Raw genomic sequence first — 20,879 nt, 5'->3', positions numbered from 1 at the left:
GCTTTTTGGTCTACGCAATAGGAACATTTAAAGGTGCTTGGATATCTGGTGTTACACACAGCAGGCACTCTGGCTGTACAAATCGTGCCCTAAGAGGGGTTCCACGTGGGCCTCGGTGACAGACACTCCCTGACTCCATCTTTCCTGTGCCGGTTCTGTGCTCCGGGAAGCTAATCAGCAACCCGATTTCCCTTTTCATCAGTTCCATTCAGTGGTCGTCATCTGTGAAAATCCGGAAGTGGAAAGGGCTAGGCGTGGTGGACAGTCAGTAAGGTGCCTGGAGTTCCTTTAAGCCAGTGGTGCCAGGGCACACTGGCCTGGGCTCCTGTGTCCCGCTCAAGACCCTCTCAGATGTACCCCATCTGTAGGCACACCCACAAAGACTCCTCTCCGAAGGAGACAGAAAGGCGAGAAGCCTGTGGACCCCTGAAGGATCTGTCGTTGACGGAGCATATGCCCAGAGCAAGGAACTTTGTGTTCATTGCCTTACTTATATATGTATTTATGTCGATTTCTTTAATAAGTTATTTATTACAGCAAAATAGTCTGAAGCAATCTCGTGAGGGATATGACGATGGAAAGCAAGGCATTCAGTCAGTTTACGCACGATGTTGCTGAAGAACCACAGCACGCAAGGAAAGCAGATCCCTATCTAGAATAGAACCAGGATCCAGGGAGGATAAATGGCTGCCTCCTCCATGTTGAAGAATCCGGTGTTACTCACCCGCCACTGAGTTCCCGGCTGGATGCCCTAGAGTGCAGCCCTGTTGAGGGCTCAGTGTTCGTCTCTCCTGTGACAGTAGCCAGATTCCTCTTGATAAGAGAAGGCTCCTTCTGAGTCCACACACAGGCCCCATCCTTGCCACTGGGCATTTTGGTTATGAACCCAGCAAACATTAGGGTGGCCAGGGAAACAAGCTGACGGACAGCCACAGGGCAGAGCATCTTCCCCATCTAATAACTGAAAACTTCCTCTGCATCAAGTGCCTTTTGATGAGAAGTCACATGGGACACAGATATCTGTATCTTTGGGCTGATTCTGAGAAATCCGTCCAAATACCTCTTCCCTAGGAATCATCACAAATCTCCAGATCTTGTTCTTTTCAAGACTTTGACCATCTGGCCAAAACAGTAGCTTCAACCCCATAGGAACCCAAGAGCTGTTTTTCGAAAGCAGAACAGTTTCCTCCAAACGAATGCTTGTCTGTACTCCAAAACCCTGGGATACAAGCTATAATTTTCCTATGGAGGCACAACACAGGTCTCAGCAAGGATCTGGACAGGCCACCGCCATGTAGGCTGAAGACCCTCTGAGCATCACTGAATCTTCTGGACCATGAGAAGCCAGAAGCACTGCTGCTTACACCACAGTCGGGACCAGGAGCTGGGCTCCTCTCGCCACTGGCAGCTTTAGGTCTTCACGGAGAAGCAAACTCAAACTGTGCATGTACCTTGAAACCGAAAAACGATCCACAAAGAGCTGTGGTAGAGCTTATGGTCCACAAAGAGCTTACAGCAGGAAGTGGATCCAAGGCACGGGATCTCAGGTCATGTCTAGAGATGGCAGGCCCCTCAGTTTTTGCACAGTTCATCTCCAAGTCCTTGACGTACACGCACCTTACGAAGGCACCTGAGGTATCTGCTGCTTCCTGCTCATCAGCACATTGTCTACAATGTTGACCAGCACATAGGAAGTGATACGATCAACAGCTCTGTGATGGGGGCACCCGGGTGGCTCAGCCAGTTGAGCGTCCAACTTCAGCTCAGGTCATGATCTCACAGTTCGTGGGTTCAGGCCCCGCATCGGGCTCTGTGTGGACAGCCCAGAGCCTGGAGCCTGCTTCGGATCCTGTGTCTCCCTCTCTCTCTCTCTCTCTCTCTCTCTCTCTCTCTCTGCCCCTCTCCCGCTAATACTCTGTCTCTCGTTCTCTCAAAAATTAAATAAGTAAATACATAAATACTATTAAATATTTTTAAAAAATAGCTCTGTGATATAAGTAAATTCCACAGCTAGAGAACTAACATAATCCTGATACAAAATGAAGAAGGTATCCTGTCCTCCCCACCAGGGGAAAGCAAATAAATCTATTGTGTTCTTATTGGAAAATCTAGGAAGACATGAGAATGGCATGTAATGGGGTGATGACAAAGGAGGAGGTGAGAAATGGCCGGATTGTAGGTATATTTTGAAGGTAGAGCTCATGAGACTTGTGAACGAATTCAATGAGTAGAGGAAAGAGAAGAACTAATGATGAGCTCTTTGGCTTAAGCAGCTGGGTGAGTGGTGTTGCCAATGACCGAGAAAATAACACTGTGGGAGAGGTAGAATTGGTAAACAGGCGTGTGTGGAGGGACATCAGTAAGTCTGGTTTTGACGTGTCAGATCTGAGATGTCTATACTACATCTAGGTGTAAGTGTGGAGCATGCAATTAGACATAAAAGTAAGGAGTCCAAGGGGGCAACCTGGACTGGAAACATATATTTGAAAATTATCAATATGTAGGGGCGCCTGGGTGGCTCCGTTGGTTAAGCATCTCACTCTTATTTCAGCTCAGGTCATGATCTCACGGTTTGTGGGTTCAAGCCCTGTGATGGGCTCTGCACTCAGAGCATGGAGCCTGCTTGGGATTCTCTCTCTCCCTCTCTCTCTGCCCCTCTCCTGCCCATGCTTGTGTGCATGTTCTCTCTCTCTCCCTCTCTCTCTCTCTCTCTCTCTCTCTCTCACTCTCTCTGTCTCCCTCAGAATAAATAAAAACATTCAAAAATAAAGAAAATTATCAATAGGTAAATACTATTTAAAGCCCTGGGATCAGATGCTATCATGTAGGTGTGACCATAGATAGAGAAAATGCCCAATGTCTAGGACATTCCAACATTAAGCAGTCAAAAAATAGAAAATTTTTCAGCAAGGGAGACTGAGAATAAGGAAGAAAACCCAGATAGCAATCCAGGGGGTCAGATGCTGTTGAAAAGGTCGGAACTTGAGACTGGCTGGTGTTTTTGCAAGATCAGGGACAACAGCAACCTCGACATGAGCCGTTTCAATGGCACAGTGGGGATGAACGCCTGGCTAGCGAGTTCAAGAAAGGAGAGGAGAGGAAGCGGCTATGGCAAGTACAGACACTCTTTTGAGGGAATTTTGCTTGGAGGGCAGAACAGGGAATCAGGTCAAGGCATTTTCTCTTTCTAATTTCTGTGCTGATGGGAATGATCCAGTAGAGAGGATAAGACTAGTGACAGAGGATAAAAAAGGACAGCCTCGTGAGCAAAGTAGTTGAACAGAGGAGTTGAGATGCACAAGTGGAAGTGTGAGTGTAGGTAATAAGAGGGAGAACGTCTCACCTGTAACAGGAAGCTCACGGAGCAGAGGGTAGAGCTGGGGAGGGAACAACGGATCCCTGGTGACGGCTTCTAACTCCTCCGTGAAATGAGAAGCCACAAAATCAGCCAAGAGCGAGGATGAAGGAGACTTGGGGAGAGAGAAGAGGCTGTAAAATAGACATCTTGGAGGGTAAAAGAGACTAAGACACTCAGTTTCTTAGACAAAGGGTATTTTATATATCTTATAAGTAGGATGTAGTCTTTGGTTCTGAGTCGGTTCTTGATGCCAGACCCATGCTCACGGAATAGGGTCCCGAGAAACACAGAAAAGATAATAAGCGAAAGTACGAAGGCCTCTTGCGTCTCGTATTGACGACGTTAAAGCAGGGAACTGTGTTCAAGACACCACACTCTCACGATCCTGCCTTGGGATAGACGAATCTGGAGGTGCACCCTCGTCTACCCTGGATAGCTGGTTCGCCGCACAGCTAGGGGGCTCTGCGAGTATTGTACCTGTTCTCCCACATTTCCTTGTTCCTGGCAGTCAGGGGGCTGCAAAATTTCAGAACATCGCACGTGAGGGGCGCCTGCCTGGCTCAGTCGGTGGAGCGTGCAACTCTTGATCTCAGGATTGTGAGTTTGAGCCCCAGGTGGGGTGTAGAGATTACTTAGAAATAAAATCTTTTCAAAAAAGCGTTAACAACATAGTGCACGAACCTCTTCTCTTCCATATTGTCTGAGGAGACCCCGCATTTCAGATGGCGCAGTAGGAGACGGTGGGGTTCTCTCTAAGCCTGAGTGCCTGAGGGACTTTGTGCAGAGCATAAAGACCATAGACCCACAGTGGGTAAGAATTGTGGATGAAAAAAAAAAAAAACAGCTATTATTGTGTTAAGCCACTGGGGTTTGGGGGTTGTGTGTTATCCCAAGTCACAATCTAGAACTTAGTCTTATGCTAACATCGCTATTGCACAAAGCTCTTGAGATTTTTAGTATATTTGGCCTATGCTATCTAATTGCAGTTTAAGGATGGCTATGAGCTTTGAGTCCTTCATAAGATAATGATGGGTCCCTTCTTACAGAGAAACTCACCCAAAACAGAATCACTTCACGTAATCCCGTCAGTTAAATGATAAACTGGTACCGGGCTCAAGCTACCTTCTGACATCTTCCCTTCCATTAGTTTAAATTCCATGATGGCGAACGTGGTCATTGGGAATGACTCGTAGACAAATATATAAAGCTACATGGAAAAGAAAGCCAAGTGTTCACAGTCGTATAGGTAACACAGCATAAAGGATAATGAAGACTTTGAAATAGACCGGACCAAAAACTCGGACATGTATCTTAAGATGGAGAGGAACCCCATTTACACATTGCTGCCAATGGATGCTTCCATGTGGCCAGAGGAAGAAAACCCTTTCAAAACAATGGTCTGTCATTGTGGTACCTACCTGCTGTAGTTCCTATCTACGGAGGGAAGAAACACATTCCCATACTTATCTCCAATTTTATAAAAGGCAGACTCTTTTTCTTTATGTTTTTCAGGTACTGAAGCGGACGACGAGTGAACGTAGTTGATTTGAATTCTGGCCCTGCCACTTAATAATTAACTAAACCTGGACATAATACTTAATTGTTCTGAGCCTGTCTCCCATCCAGCCTTGTGCTTGGTCATCTAAGAAGCAGAATGAAGTGATTTTAGCACAACAGCTTTGGGGTAAGATTTCCCAGGTACAGTACCTGGCTCCCCTGCTCCCCAGCTGTGGACTTTATCTGAACCTCTGTTTCCTTCTGTATAAAGTCAGGACAAGATATTCTCTGTCATCCACCTCACAGGGCTGCTTAAGGATTACATCGAATTACGTATTCGGTGCTTAGCACATAGCAGGCACTCAGTAAATGACAGTTACGATTCTATGGAAATGATACTAAACTTTTAGTGCAGATTAGGACTAACATTTGTGGGGCGCCTGGGTGGCTCAGTCAGTTAAGCGTCTGACTTCGGCTCAGGTCATGATCTCATAGCTCAGGAGTTCGAGCCTCTCATCGGTCTCTGTGCTGAAAGCTCAGAGCCTGGAACCTGCTTCAGATTCTGTGTCTCCCTCTCTCTTTGTCCGTCCCCTACTCTCATTCTGTCTCTCTCTCTCTCTCTCTCTCAAAAATAAATAAACATTAAAAAAATGTTTTTTTTTTTTAAAAAGGAATAACATATGTAAAGCACATGAGATATATATAATTAACGAGCAGGAAAGGGAGACAGAACGGCCTGCTACCTCACCCATTTCTCAGAAGACACTAAGAAGGATGTCTGGGTGGCTTGGTTGGTTAAGCATCTGACTCTTGGTTTTGGCTCAGGCCATGATCTCACAGTTCATGAGTTAGAGCCCTGCATTGGGCTCTGCACCCACGTTGCAGAGACTGCTTGGGATTCTCTCCCTCTCTCTCTCTCTCCCCCTCCCCCACTGGAGCTTACTCTCTCCCTCTCAAAAAATAAATAAACATTAAAAATTAAAAAAAAAAAAGTCACTAGAAAGAGGCCCCATAAGCATTTAGCTACCACTGGGTAGACAGTTCAGCTGCCATGGTTGGGAGTCTGGGGAAAACCAAGAAAGACCATCAGTTCACAGAATGGAAGAATGAGAAGTCAAATACGAATCCAGAGACATCAAGGAACCACCTATTTATGGACAATGAATAATGTGATTAATTAATTCCTGTTCACAGAAATTAAGACCAGAGAAAAATGTTCTTTTTCTTCCAATTAGTCACTTAGATAAACTTAAGGATCTGAAGAACCAAAGCATCTATCTATCCTCTCTCTGTCTATGCAGACGTTTCTTCAGAACCTCTATTTCCCAGGCATGAGGAATACTAAGAGAATACTACAGAAGACAGATTCACAATTAAGTCCTTACAATATGCTCTGCGCTAATGCTGGAATGGAACTAACAAGGCCAAACTGACCATCCTTTTGGAACAAGTTCTAGAATGTTCTCTCCCTCCAGATCATTGAAACCAAACTGAAGAGAACTGGACCCACCCATTCTTTCATTGGGCACAGTGCTGTCATCCCAGATGGTCCCGTGAGCAGCCAGCTCTGGCTAGCAGGAGGTCAGGAGAGCAATAGCCTTCACCCCCTAACCCGTGGGCTTAGACATGGTGTGAGTAGCACGACATCGAAGGGCTGAAGCCCCAAACCTTGTGGACAGCATGGTGGGTGGGGAAGCCCAGCTGCCTCCCTTGTCTCCGGGAGGAAGGCCTGAGCGATTGCCAGGCATCCCCAGACACAAGGTACGTTCTGTGTCTGCCCCTGCCCTGGACACACTCCTGCTCTGCCTGTCGCCACCACCATCTACACCTGCCCCTCACAAGCTACAACCCACGCTGAGCACCCTGGGACCCACCCAGCAGCATTCCACAGCCACCCAGAGGGAAACTATGAGTGCCCCTGATTTCTGTCTGCCTACCGGCGGCCACCATTTCAGTCCACCTGGCGCATACCCAGCCACGTACTGCCCACTCTGCCCCCAGCCCCAGGCAGCCAAGCATCCCACTGGCACCACTCCGGGCCTGGCCTTGGCTCTGTCCTGTTTGCGTTCGTGCCTCCTAACTTCCTTCTGGGAAGGGGAAAACAGGTCAGCATTACCTCTACGTCAGGACACCATCACGCTTGGTAATGAGCAAAAGGCAGCGAGGATTGTTTACTTTTATACTTCCCTATATTCTCATCCTACTCTAAAAGTACTCCAATAAGGGAAAAGAGTGAATTACAAATAGAAATGAATAGTATAATGAGCCATAATCACTTAAGATTCTTCTTGCATAAACATCGAAGCAAAAACGATTACACATTCACACATGATAGTGACAGCCCCCCAAACATTTTGATATTCGTCATCTGTCATCCTATCTTCAACAGTCCCTCAAGGTCTGATTTCCCAACTGAGATCACAACATATTCTAAACACAAACGATAAAGGGAAACTCTCAGGAAATGTCTTAATAATAACAAAACAAAATGGATCCTCTGATCCTCCTTTAAAAGATTTGAACTCTCACACGAGGATGACTACCCCATGACCAACACGACACATTCCAGGATATCTGAGTGTGTCTCCTATAATGAAGATTATGGGAGACAACTACGAGGTTTGGAGGAAAAGAAAAGAATTCTCAAACGAGAGATGAAATCTCCACCAGTGTAACTCCATTCGTGACTCATATTTTATACTGGAAATATTTACGATTTGTCTTATACAACAAATTAGTCTGCAAAATACCCTCATCTAAGCCTTCCAAACCCTGGGGCTCTTAGCTTGGGAGATGCCAGGCTGAAAAACACAAGGTCTACATCTTGACTATGGTTCCAGGGGCTTTGATCCAAGGCACAGCTAATCGTGGAGTTAGCTCCCCCTGGCGGTGGTGCATGAACTTAACACACACGATGCTATCTGAAAGTTGAAAGGGATCCCAGGGCTTAACTGGTTAAGACCTCTCCTTTTACAAAGGGGGAAATTAAGGCTCTGAAAGGATAAGGGCGCTGCCCAAGGCTCATAGTGGGAAGTGGCTGATGGAAGAACAGAACCCAGCTGTCTGTCAGGACACCACCACACTCGGTTTTGAGCAGAAAGCAGCCAGAACTGTTTACTTTTATACTTCCCTATACTCTCATCCTACTCTAAAAGTACTCCAATAAGGGAAAAGAGTGAATTACAAATAGAAATGAATAGTATAATGAGCCATAATCACTTAAGATTCTTCTTGCATAATAATCGAAGCAAAACACCCCACAATACCTGTACACAGTAAAGATAGGAAAATACCCCCCCACCCTCCCCCACCCTAACTTCCAGCCTTTTAGAGACCTTTTATCTGTAGCTTTTTTAATGTTTTATTTATCTTTTGGGCGTGGGGGGGGGGGAGCTCGAGTTGGGGAGGGGTAGAGAGAGAAGGGGACAGAGGATCTGAAGCAGGCTCTGGGCTAACAGCAGCGATGTGGGCTCGAACTCATGAACTGTGAGATCATGGCCTGAGCTGAAGTCGGAGGCTCAACCAACTGAGGCACCCAGGTGCTCCTATATGTACCATTTTAATATCAACCGGTCAAATTCTTGGGCTGAACTCAGAATTGGGTTGCTGTAAATATAAGCAAACACATCAAGAGCACAGATGCTGGGTCCACCTCAGACCCGCCCACCCCCCTCAGGGTGTGGGCCTAGCCCCTCTATTTTCACCTGCTCCCTAGGTACCTCGCCTACTTGGCAGACTTGGGAATCACGGTCGTAGGGAGCCTGTAACTGTTCCCGAGGCACAACCAAGATGAATATACCGGTCACTATTGTCCCTGTGCTGTCTGGGCTTCAGTGTCTCATCTAGCTGAGGGGGACGTTCTTTGGGTCTAATCTGCTGCAGTTTGCAGAGAAAGGATACCGTCAAGGTCTGGTGCCACCTGGGGCAAGCCAGCAGGCCCCCAGGCAGGTCCCCTGTGGCAGCATGACCTTAAATGAGCTCCTAGCAATCGCAGGGCTGGCCCTCAGGCTGACCTTCCCATACCCCCTGGCCTCGGATTTACCCCTCAGGGGTGTGCTCGTGTTAGCCAAGCTCCCAGAGGATGCCTCCTGTTTTACCCTGAGAAATAGAATCATCCGGCGGCCAGACTTTCAGGTGCATACCCACGGAAGCCCTGTGGTTGGGTCAACATGGAATCAGAGCAAGAGCAGATGGCGGCCGTTAAGAGTGGTGGGTCAGAAGGAGGACTTTCCTGGAAGAGGGAACAGCACACAAGAGAGCTGCAAATAATTTACCTGGTTGGGGCCATAGGCAGGAGGCAAGGCCAGGGCACCATGGCCTGATGTGGCAGCTAAAAGTCTGGACCTCGTTCAGGCAATGACGGGAAGTCACTAAGGGTCACTAAGCAGGATAGTGACATGACTGGAGTGCATTTTACGGCCACGCATGGAAGACAGGCCAGGGAAGGGATGGCCACAAGAAAACCCAGCAGAGAATCCTGGAAGCAGAGATGGGTCAGGAAGAGGAAGGCCCGAAACAGGTCCTTTAGATGTGACAAGGAGAGGGTTACTGTGAACGAGGCCAGGGATATTTAGGAGGCACGGATAGAGGAGGGAACAGACGATGAGGTAGGGTGACCGTGGACTAGTGGCATTTGGAATACTTAGGCTGCTGGAAGACCAGTGAAATTTCTAGAAACAAAATTAAGAACCAAAATAAGGTAGCTAATTTTTTTATTTTTCCAATAAGGATAATTTGTTAAAATGATCACGTTTTAAGGTCACTATTTAATACAAAAAAAGGGGGGGGCATTTTAACTCTCCCCAGGATAGGAAGGCCTAACCTCCAATAAAGGATGATCATTTAAATGGAATAAATTTAGCCTGATAACCAACTCTTCATATCGCATTTACTTACTGTTCTCATTTCATCATGGATTATACAATCTCACTTCTATTGATGACGCTAGTTCGCTGAGGGTGAATTGTTCTGTAAACTGTTTTGTTTTGTTTTCCCAAAGAGAAGAGGAAAGAGATTGGCTACAAATCGAGTCAAGAGTTTTTGGTTTCTGCAGGATGAAGACTGATTTGAGAAAATTAATGCACCCAGAGGAAAAAACAATTGAAAGAAAGATTTAAAGATAGGAACTAAATGCAACATAGTATCCTAGACTGGATCCTGGAATGGCAAAAGAACATTAGTGGAAAAAACGATGAAATACGAATAAAGTCTGTGGCTATCCCATAACAGTATTATATCAATATTAATTGCTTAGTTTTGATAAATGTCCCGGTTACGTAAGATGTTAGCATATGCGAACCCTCTGTATTGCCTTTGCAACACTTACAGATCTAAAATTATTTATAAACAGAAAAGGCTTTTAAAAACAGCAGCAACAACACAGAAGAGAAAGGAGACGAGCGACAGACTGAAGTTCCCCAGGTTGGACTTTGGAGCCAGGTGGCAGGTGGCCCGGGCCTCGCACAAGAGAGGAACACCTCCCTCCCCGAGATCAGAGGAAAGGGTTGGACGCAGTCACAAATAACTTGCTAATAAATTTGTCCGCAGGAATTGGAAAAGGAAGGTTTTTTCTTTTCACTAATAAGATAATGTAGTAAATAAATGATAGGACAAACAGGTAAATAAAAATCGTTTCTAAATGCAGGTGAAAAGTAAGTAAATGGTGTTCAGGTAAAATGTAGACCGAAGATAGAAATGAGTGGTTAATATTGCTTGGAAAGAAAAACAGCAGCAGCCTTGGACCAGGCTCCGTCTCCTAATAATTCTGCTCCGCAAGGATACTGAGAGCTGAAATCAGCAACCTAGAAAAGCCTTACTTTAGAGCAGCAGGTAAATTACGGAGGGTATTTCCAAGACCGCACTGAAATAATGGCAGTACCCTGAGAGGGAGAGTAATCGAGAGTGGAAGTGAGCAAAACCTAGAAGGAAGACAGGTGCTCAGCACAAGGAATAAATTCCAGAAGACACTGCAGTTGCTGCCATTTTCTGTCAAATTCTTCCATTTCATTTCAGGAACAAGCGCAGGCCCTAGCAAAAGCTTTCCATAGATCCCCACTAGTACATTTTATGTATTTTAAATTCTTCTGCACCGAAAGTATGAATAATCAGCTTCTTATCAGCAGCCGACCTTCACGTTAATACATTTTTTAATGGCAAAAAAATATACAGTGACTGCTCTAATACTTGCTTCTGGCTCTCCATTTTTAGGGGGAAACCCCAGTAAAAAATATACACTTTTATTCTCAAAGGGGATACATCAAATAATATCAAACATATTATTTTAAATTAATATATGAAAATCAAGAAATATTATGGCATGATTGTGACAAAAGCATTGACTCTCTAGATAATAAGATTATTATGATTTAGGGGCACCTGCCTGGCTCAGTCAGTAGAGCATGCAGCTCTTGATCTCAGGGTCCTGAGTTTAAGCCCCACATTGGGTGTGGAGCCTACTTAATAAAATAAAATAAAATAAAATAAAATAAAATAAAATAGAAATGAAATGAAACGAAACGAAACAAAGTAAAATAAAATAAAATAAAAATAGATGAATACTTCGTAAAAAAAAAAGATTATGATTTAAGTCATCTGGGAAACGTTGCATGCTCTTTTATAAATGGTCATTGTGCCCCAGTATATTGTAACTAAATAGTAACCTAGGTTTCTTCCATTTCAAACAAACTCCAACTCTGATTAATTTAAGCCAAAAAAGGATTTAATGGAAGGACAGTATGTGTGTCTAAGAAGAGCTAAAGGGGCAGGAACCAAGGCACCTTCCAGGATCCAGGGAGAGGAACCAATAATGGTTGCATCAAGGCCCTGACATTGCACCAAGCGTGTCTTCTGATGTCGTGTCATTCTGCTGAGGATTCAGAGTAGTGAGAGAGTCCATTTGGTCAGCCTGGGGCATGGAGAACAGGCTGAAGAACCTGTTCATGAGAACATCATGAAGAACAATTCTCTAAAACCATCCACACCGTGCATAGATAATTCTGCAAAGGACGGTTAGTGGAAGAAATGGAGGTAGATAAGGGGCAGCCACTACTTACCTTATTCTTTCATGTGGCCATGCCTCTGCCTGAACTTGGAATGCCCCTTGACCTGAAATGCCCCTAGTCTTCCAGACCACCTGGTGAACTCTTATTTCCCTCCTGAAAACCCAGATAAAATAGCCCTTTCTGTGAAGCCTGGCAGAGGAAATGACTTTGCACTGTCTTTGTACCTCATACACGCATCCCTTGTTGAACTGTTCACACTAAATTGTAATAATTTGTATTTGTTTGGATCTCTCCTATTAGACTGTAAATTTCTGGAGGGCAGAAATAATGTTTTTTCACCTCTGCTGCCTCTGTGCTTAAAACAGTGCTCATGATTAAGTATTCAACAAATGCTTGCTAAAATAAATGCAAACAATAAACCACTGCTATGTTTAAAAAGAGAAGAAGAAGAAAGAGAGGAAGGAAGGAAGGAAGGAAGGAAGGAAGGAAGGAAGGAAGGAAGGAAGGAAGGAGGAAAGGAAGGGAGGGGAGGGGAGGGGAGGGGAGGAGAGGGGAAGGGAAGGGAAGGGCAGGGCAGGGCAGGAAAGGAAAGGAGAGGAAAGGAAAGGAAAGGAAGAATAAAGCGAAAAGAAAGAAAAAATTAAAACTTTGAGGAAGCACAAGCAAAAACCTTTATAGACACAAAATAATTATCTGTTACCTTTGCAAATCTGCGTGATGTTTGAGAAAGCCTGGCAATATCTTCAAGATCCAGATAAGAAATGATACTCAGGAGCAAATTGTCTGAGAGCCGTTCAAGGAAGTCAAATTTACCTTCACATAAATTGAAGACATAGTCTAATACTCTTGCACCAAATATTAAGGCAATTTGAACTGCAATTCAAAGAAACCAACAAACCAACAAGGTTATCATGTGCAGTCAGGTAAAAACCACGACCTGTATCAGTAAGACGGGCTTTAGGGCATTCTTCCCCCCGGGGGGTAATGTTGGATTAGACCAAGTCATTCCTACTCTCACCAAGCTGCCCCTGGGACTCGTGATATGCCTTTGTGAGACATTTGTTTCCAACTGCTGTCCCCGCGGTGAGATCAGAACCTTTGAGGGACACTCACTGTTGAACGCAGTGATGAACTGCATCCCTTGATTTCATCAGCACCAACTTCAGACAACTGACTTAACTAGTCTCAGTGCCTCCCTTAGCCTCATCCCTGACTGGGCAAAGATGCTGGTCCACGTGGGTTTTCTGCCACCCTCCCTCTCCCCTGATTGGCCTGAAACATGTTAATATCTCTTCATTTGAGTTGATTTTTCTTCTCTCATTGCTAAACGTGTTTCTCCACCAAACTTTCTTCTTTCCTCTTTACCTTCTTTCATCCCCATCTTTACATAATAGGGGGAAAAAATAGAAAGAGGAAAATAAGTGGATATTTCATGAAAATTGTGTTAACTTTTGCCTAATATTTTGTATGCTTTTTCAGTCATTTCCAAGTTAGGGAAAAGTTCACAAAGAATCAGCCCATATAATGGTCTACCTAAGCATGTTCAGTGCAAGAAAGTACTAGCTTGGTTCTTTTTTTAACCCTGAAAAACCTTCCATGTTTGGAAGGATATATATTCAAATTTTAACGTGGTTAAATCTGGATGGTGACTTTCACTTCACTTCCTTTTGTTTATTTGTGTTTTCTAATATTTCTACAATAAACCTGTATTACCAGTGTAATTTTTTTAAATCTAGGTTACCTAGGTAGGAAGGAAGGGAAGAAGGAAGGAAAGCACGCTACCTCCTTATACAAGAGAGGAAAACATTGTGATGATGGAATAAGCATGTGGATTCCAGGGATCCCAAAGCAGCGACGTTTTTGGTTTCTTGAGGCTCATGTTTTCCATTCGGACTCTGAAAGCACCGCTATAACTAGCCTCTCTAGAGACCTGTTCTTCAAAGACAGAGAACTCTCTACTCTACATGAGACTAAATACCCAAGATTTGGGGGACCACCTTCCTTCCTCAGCCTGGAACATTCCTCCTGGAGCAAGCGGGATGGAGCTGTCAGGAACACTGGGCCCCCTGTAGGAGTTGGCAGAACTGATTCAACTGGTTGATGGGTCTCCGATTTCAGAATGGATGTAAGGTGTGGACCATATTTGTGCAAAAACTCTGTGCAACTTGGAAGAGCCAGGCATATGTGATTTCTCTCCCGAACTGGTCAATCAAGCACTCTAGGGCATTAAGGGTTTTAGTTGCTTCTGAATCCCAAGTGGTTCCAATTCAAGGCACTTTGAAAGTCCAAGGGCTTTCCTCAGGGAAAAACAGCCCCGTCAACTCTAAAGGATAGTTATCGTGGACAACTCCTAGCCCACCAGCAGAATAAGAAGAAAAAGTGGTGCTTACTTATTGGAGGGAGAAGAGAAGCCCTGAGTGCAATAAAACATCCCTTAATATAACTGGAGATGTTTGTCCATTTTACAATGCCAGGAAAACATGTTCAATGAAGACTCAGATTTACTTTAGGAATTCTCTACCAGTAAAGTCCTCGAAATGTAAAAACTAGAAAAGGATATATACCAGTATTTTAGGATACATAAAAGTATTTATACTATAAAATATATAATTAAAAAGGATATACAAAACAGTATATAAAAGTATTTGTGTTCAGTTGTATGTAACCAACATTTATTTCTTTTGAAATAACAACAACAACAAAAAAAGGTAAAACAAAATCCATTTTGAAAAGCAAAATCACTGTCTTCATGTTGGACTAGTGGCGACCAGCCTCCAAGGTGGTGCCACAGATTCTCTTCTCCTGGGCTCATTTTTCTGTGTCTCCCTCCCACACTGAATTAGAGGTGACCTATGTGGCCAATAAGATAGTGTATGAACGACATTCCAACTCTTGGCCGTAAAAGACAGAGGGCATTCTGTCTTGCTGCTGCCTCTGGGATCACTCACACTGGGAGAAGCCAACTGCCATATGCTGACAATGCTCAGCAGTGTTCTGGAGAGGCCCATGGGGAAAGAAATCGAAACTTCCCAGCTACAACCACCACTTATTTGTCTGCCATCTATGGGAGTCCTCAAGGGATTCGAGCCTCAAGCCCCAGTCGAGCCTTCAGATGACCGAGGCTCCACACGACACCATACAAGACCCTGAATCGCACGATGGAGCTAAGCTGCTCTCAAATTCCTGACCCACAGAAACCGTTTGAGTTAACAAACATTTATTATTGTTTTAACCAATTAAGTTTCAGGGTAATTTGTTACACAACAATAGACAATAAAAATTTGGGTGCCTCCAAGTGTTGCGGTGCCATAATGGAAACCCAAGATGTGGGAGTAGCTTTGAAATTGGCAATTGTACAGAAAATCTGAATGAGTCTGAGGAGGGTGTTAAGTGCAAGGATGAAGAGCTTTCAGTAAATAGTATAATTAATGAATTAATAGCTGTTAGTAGATGCTTGATGGACTCTGAGGAGGCTTTATAGGCAAGAGTTTAAAGGAAAGTGAAGAAAATATTATTAAAAACTGGAGGACAGATCCTTGTCATGTAGTGGCAGAAAGTTCAGTTACATTATTGCCTACTGAGATATGCAAAGCAGGAAACAGACTTAAGGAGATGTGATTCAGCTATGTAGATTTCCAAGCAAGGTGTTGAACATGCTGTCTGATTTCTTCTTGCTGCTTAAAGTAAAATGTGAGAGCAAAGAGAGAAGCTAAAGAAGGTTTCTTACAAAGCTGCCAGGATTTGCTGGTCTAGAATATTCTGTGCCTCGTCAGATGGCAAACAATGCTAAAATTAAGGAATGCCTTCGGAATGCAAGCTGGTGCAGCCACTCTGGAAAACAGTATCGAGGTTCCTCAAAAAACTAAAAATAGAACTACCCTACAACCCAGCAATTGTACTATTAGGCATTTATCCAAGGGATACAGGTGTGCTGTTTTGAAGGGACACATGCAACCCCATGTTTATAGCAGCACTATCAACAATAGCCAAAGCATGGAAAGAGCCCAAGTGTCCATCGATGGATGAATGGATAAAGAAGATGTGGTATATAGATACAATGGAGTATTACTCGGCAATCAAAAAGAATGAAATCTTGCCATTTGCAACTACGTGGATGGAACTGGAGGGTATTATGCTAAGTGAAATTAGTCAGAGAAAGACAAAACTCATAGGACTTCACTCACTCATATGAGGACTTTAAGACACAAAACAGATGAACATAAGGGAAGGGAAGCAAAAATAATATAAAAACAGGGAGGGGGACAAAACAGAAGAGACTCATAAATATGGAGAACAAACTGAGGGTTACTGGAGGGGTTGTGGGAGGGGGGATGGGCTAAATGGGCAAGGGGCACTAAGGAAGCTACTCCTGAAAGCATTGTTGCACTAGATGCTAACTAATTTGGATGTAAATTAAAAAAAAATTTTTAATTTAAATTAAAAAAAAAAGAAACAAACAAAAATAATAAAAATTAAAAAAAAAATTAAGGAAGGCCTCTCAGGCAAAAGTCAAATTTGGAAAAATCTCAGGAAAATATGGTCTGAAGATGCAGCTGAGGGTGTGGCTGGAAAATGCTTTGTTAAGAACCATTCAGTCAAATTTTAGAGCTTTCAAAAAGCTGAAGGGTATTGCCACTCAGGAGGCAAGCACAGAAACCAAGTTAAAGAAGGGCTTATCTAAAAACAAAAACAGGGGTGCCTGCGTGGCTCGGTCGGTTAAGCGTCCGACTTCGGTTCAGGTCATGATCTCGCGGTCCGTGAGTTCGAGCCCCGCGTCAGGCTCTGGGCTGATGGCTCAGAGCCTGGAGCCTGTTTCAGATTCTGTGTCTCCCTCCCTCTCTGCCCCTCCCCTGTTCATGCTTTGTCTCTCTCTGTCTCAAAAATAACTAAACGTTAAAAAAATTTTTTTAAATAAATAAAAAAAAATAAAAACAAAAACAAACAAACAGAAACAAAAAAACAAAAACAAAGGTGTGTAGGTGTGGTTTTGTTTAATGGAGTGAACCCCAGTAACAGCAATAGACAACACATGAAGTTTTAAGAGAATTCTACTGGTAGAAACACCGCCTGCCAGCTTGAACTGGAAGGGTCAGAGGCAGTGGAAAAGAAAAAGACTTTGGACTCTCAAATTCCTACCAGCAGGAAGTAGGCTGAGAAAACAAAACCTGCAAAGATGGGTTATCTTTTGTGGACAGGGAAAATGGCTCAGACGATGGAACCAAGAGCCCAGGAGGTGAAGCCCAAGACTCATGAAGAATTGGCTACAACAGGGACTTAGAAATATTGTTACACTAACTAACATAAAATCAGACCTACTGGACAACCCCTCAGAAATATATAATTTATCAATTCTGACTCAAGAAGAAAAAGAAAACCTGAGAAACTATAACCAGTAAAAACTTTGAAACCACGGATTGGATTAAAGAGGAAAACCGTCAAGCAAAGCTTCAGATCTACACTGCTTGTGAGCCTTTAATAAACTCCCAGAGAACAGACAATCCATATCTTAGGTAATTTGTCCCAAAGAATAGAAGTAGAAGGAAACCCCCAACTCACATTATGAGGTTGCTTAAACTAGAAATGATGGTAGGCAAGAAGAAAATTTGCATCTGGAAAATCACTTAGGAGCATACACGGCAAAAATTCTAAATAAAATGTCAGGAAATTCAATCCATCAATATATAAAATAAATAGATAAATTGTGACCAGGATAGTTAATCCCAGGATAATCCAAGGATGCAATAACTTTGGAAGACTATTTAATATAATTCACCATATAAACAAATAGGTTTATAGGAGGAAAAATGATCATCTCAAAAATACAGAAAAATTATTTCGTGAGTTCTAACTCCTATTTATGAATAAAAACTCTTAGGAAATTGGGGCACCTGGGTGGCTCTGTCAGTTAAGCATCCAACTCTTGATTTCAGCTCAGGTCATGATCCCACAGTTCATGAGAACAAGCCTCACGTTGGGCTCTGTGCTGACAGCAAGGAGCCTGCTTGGGATTCTCTTCCTCCCTCTCTCTCTGCCCCTCTCCTTTACCATCTCTTGCTCTCGCTCTCTCTCAAATTAAATAAACATTTTTAAAAAAAGAAATTCTAGGGGCACCTGGGTGGCTCAGTCGGTTAAGCGTCCGACTTCGGCTCAGGTCATGATCTCGCAGTTTGTGAGTTTGAGCCCCTAGTCGGGCTCTGTGCTGGAAGGTCAGAGCCTGGAGCCTGCTTCGGATTCTGTGTCTCCCTCTCTCTCTGCCCCTCCCCCCCCCTCGCTCTCAAAAATAAACATTTAAAAAAAAAGTAAAACAAAAAAAGAAATTCTACTGAAAATGGTCAGCATCGCTTCTCTGTATACCAGCAACAATTAATTCAAAGTGATGACTTAATACGCATTTGTCTTTTGACCCAGTAATCTCACAAACATATTGCCTAAATATGAAACAACCCATGCACAAGGTTATGCATTTTGGCACTCTTCGTATTATCACAAGATTGGAAAGAACCCAAGATTTCATCACTAGGATTCTGGTGCATTCACACAAAGAAATACTATGCAGCTGTGGAAGAAAAGAAGAAGGAAGAGGAGCGGGAGGAAGATCTCTAGAGGCATGAAGTGATCTCCAGGATATCCTGGCGGAAACGGTAGGGGTAGAATGCTACCATTTGTATAACAAGTAAGGGGATACAAACACATATGTATATGAATTTGTTTATATCGGCACAAAGAATCACTGAAAATGTCCATAACAAACACACGCGGTTAGCCTAGGGAAAGGGAAGGAAAAGGCGGAACAGATAGGGACGAAACCAAACCTCTGTAGGTACGTTGTTTTACAGTTTTGACTTGGGAAACGCATCCAAGTTTTACATAATCTTAAAACAGAATTTTAATCGTTTCAAATTTTAATCTTTAAAACTTAAAACTGGGGCGCCTGGGTGGCGCAGTCGGTTAAGCCTCCGACTTCAGCCAGGTCACGATCTCGCGGTCCGGGAGTTCGAGCCCCGCGTTGGGCTCTGGGCTGACGGCTCAGAGCCTGGAGCCTGTTTCCGATTCTGTGTCTCCCTCTCTCTCTGCCCCTCACCCGTTCATGCTCTGTCTCTCTCTGTCCCAAAAATAAATAAACGTTGAAAAAAAAAAATTAAAAAAAAAAAAAACTTAAAACAGAATTAAAGTGGATTTTTTACCTGATTTTTTTCTTTTTTTTAAAGTGTGTTTATTTTGAGAGAGACAGAGACAGCATGGGTGGGGGAGGGGCAGAGAGAGAGAGAGAGAGAGAGAGAGAGAGAGAGAATCCCAAGCAGGCTCCCCGCCACCGCCAGCAGCTCAGAGCCTGATGTGGGGCCCGAACCCACAAAACCACAAGATCATGACCTGCGCCAAAACCAAGAGTCAGAAGCTTAACCGGCTGAGGCACCCAAGTGCCCCTACATGATCCTACTCTTAGCTACAAAAAAAAAAAAAAAAATCACCAACTACCCAGGAAGAATTTGAGCAAAACATGTTTAAAGGTCAAATAAGACCGATGTGAAGAAAACGTTAAAACTCTACGTAAAAGAAGACCTAAATCAATGGAGACCTATACCATGCTCATTTTGAGAAGACCAAAGGATGACAATTCTCTCCTCAAAAATCTAGAAATTCCACCCAATTCCAATTAAAATCTCAACAGGGATCTTTGCATAGCTTTACCAGCTGGCCTTAAAACTCGTATGCAGAGTAAAAAGTCAAGAACAGGTAAACAGTTCTTTTTTTGTAAAGAAAAGGAGGAGGAGGAAGATGAATTCATTTTAGCAGGTAAGAAAACTTACTATAAAGATGGTAATTAAAGCAGTGTAGTGTTGGTGGGAGACAAACTAAAGATCCTGTCCTATAAATACAGAAAAAACGTAAAACTTCTCATCTCATCATAGCCAAAAATACACTTGAGATAAGTTAAAGACTAAAATATGAGGAACACGTTGTAAGATAGTTCAATTAAAAATAGTAGTATATCCTCACGAAATCAGAGAAGGGAAAGATGTCTTAAAACACAAAACTATAAGCCATATATTAAAAGACTGACAAAGGGGTGCCTGGGTGGCTCGGTCAGTTAGCATCTGACTCTTGATTTCAGCTCAGGTCATGATCTCATGATCGCTGAGATCAAGCCCCGAGGAGGGCTCTGCACTGACAGTGTGGAACCTGCTTGGGATTCTCTCTTTCCGTCTCTCTCTGCCCCTCTCCTGCCCCTCCCTTGCCCCTCCCTTGCTCTCTTGCTCTCTTGAAAAATAAATAAATAAACTTCTTAAAATAAATAAATAATTTTCAAAAACATTTATAAAAAAGGTTGACAAATTTGAACTACATTAAAATTGCAAACCTCTATATGGGTAAAAACACATAAACAAGGTGATAAGATAAACCAAAAACTTGGTGAAACCTCTGCAGCACATTTAACCAAACTTAGTATTCAAAATATGCATGTAAAAAAAATTCTTACAATCAATAGAAAAAAGGATAAACAACCAAAAAGTGGAAATAGGCAAAGAAGTGAATTAGCACTTCTCAGAAGGGAAGACCCACATCGTTAATAAATGTAAGAAAAGATATTCAACACCTCATTAATAATCAGGGAATTTACACACCCAGTTTGGCAAAAATTAACATGTATCTCTGATTACAGCAAATGTTGGTAGGAATATAAAGAAATAACATCTCTCATAAAATGCCAACAAGAGTATAAACTGATTTAACCCCCTTGGAGAGGAGATTGTCATTCCCTGGTAAAGTTGAAGAGGCACATATCCTATAACTTGACAAATACACTTCTACACACCCAACTTAAAGAAACATTCACACATTACACAAGGGTAAATGAAGATGTGTTGTTGCAAAAAAGTGGAAACCACCTAACAACCCTCAGTAAGGGAGATGTTTGAGTAAACTATGGTTTATAATATAATAGAATACCATTAACTATTGAGATGAATGAACTAGACCTACATACATCAACATGAATAAATCTCAAAATCAGTGTTGAATAA

The 20,879-nt window shown here is 43.1% G+C and overlaps 1 protein-coding gene across 4 annotated transcripts in view; it reads right to left on the bottom strand.

Annotated features, from left to right (window-relative positions):
- Positions 1-20,879, bottom strand: part of FBXO36 (F-box protein 36) — an 87,861-nt gene that overhangs the window by 2,158 nt on the left and 64,824 nt on the right. Inside the window, exons 3-4 of one of the 4 annotated variants that reach the window (XM_027048549.2) lie at positions 12,557-12,729; positions 3,344-3,470 (exon numbers count right to left, since the gene is read on the bottom strand). In XM_027048549.2, coding sequence (XP_026904350.1) covers positions 3,344-3,470; positions 12,557-12,729 — 300 coding nt within the window. Of the gene's footprint in view, positions 1-3,343; positions 3,471-4,265; positions 4,566-12,556; positions 12,730-20,879 lie in introns of those variants that run through there. The other 3 variants (XM_053215919.1, XM_015069259.3, XM_027048553.2) reach the window with 3 other exon arrangements.

Source organism: Acinonyx jubatus, chromosome C1, assembly GCF_027475565.1.
Source record: "Acinonyx jubatus isolate Ajub_Pintada_27869175 chromosome C1, VMU_Ajub_asm_v1.0, whole genome shotgun sequence".
NCBI classification, from domain to species: domain Eukaryota; kingdom Metazoa; phylum Chordata; class Mammalia; order Carnivora; family Felidae; genus Acinonyx; species Acinonyx jubatus.
Note: the sequence above shows the minus strand (reverse complement) of the source record. Positions and strands in the feature narration are given on the sequence as shown.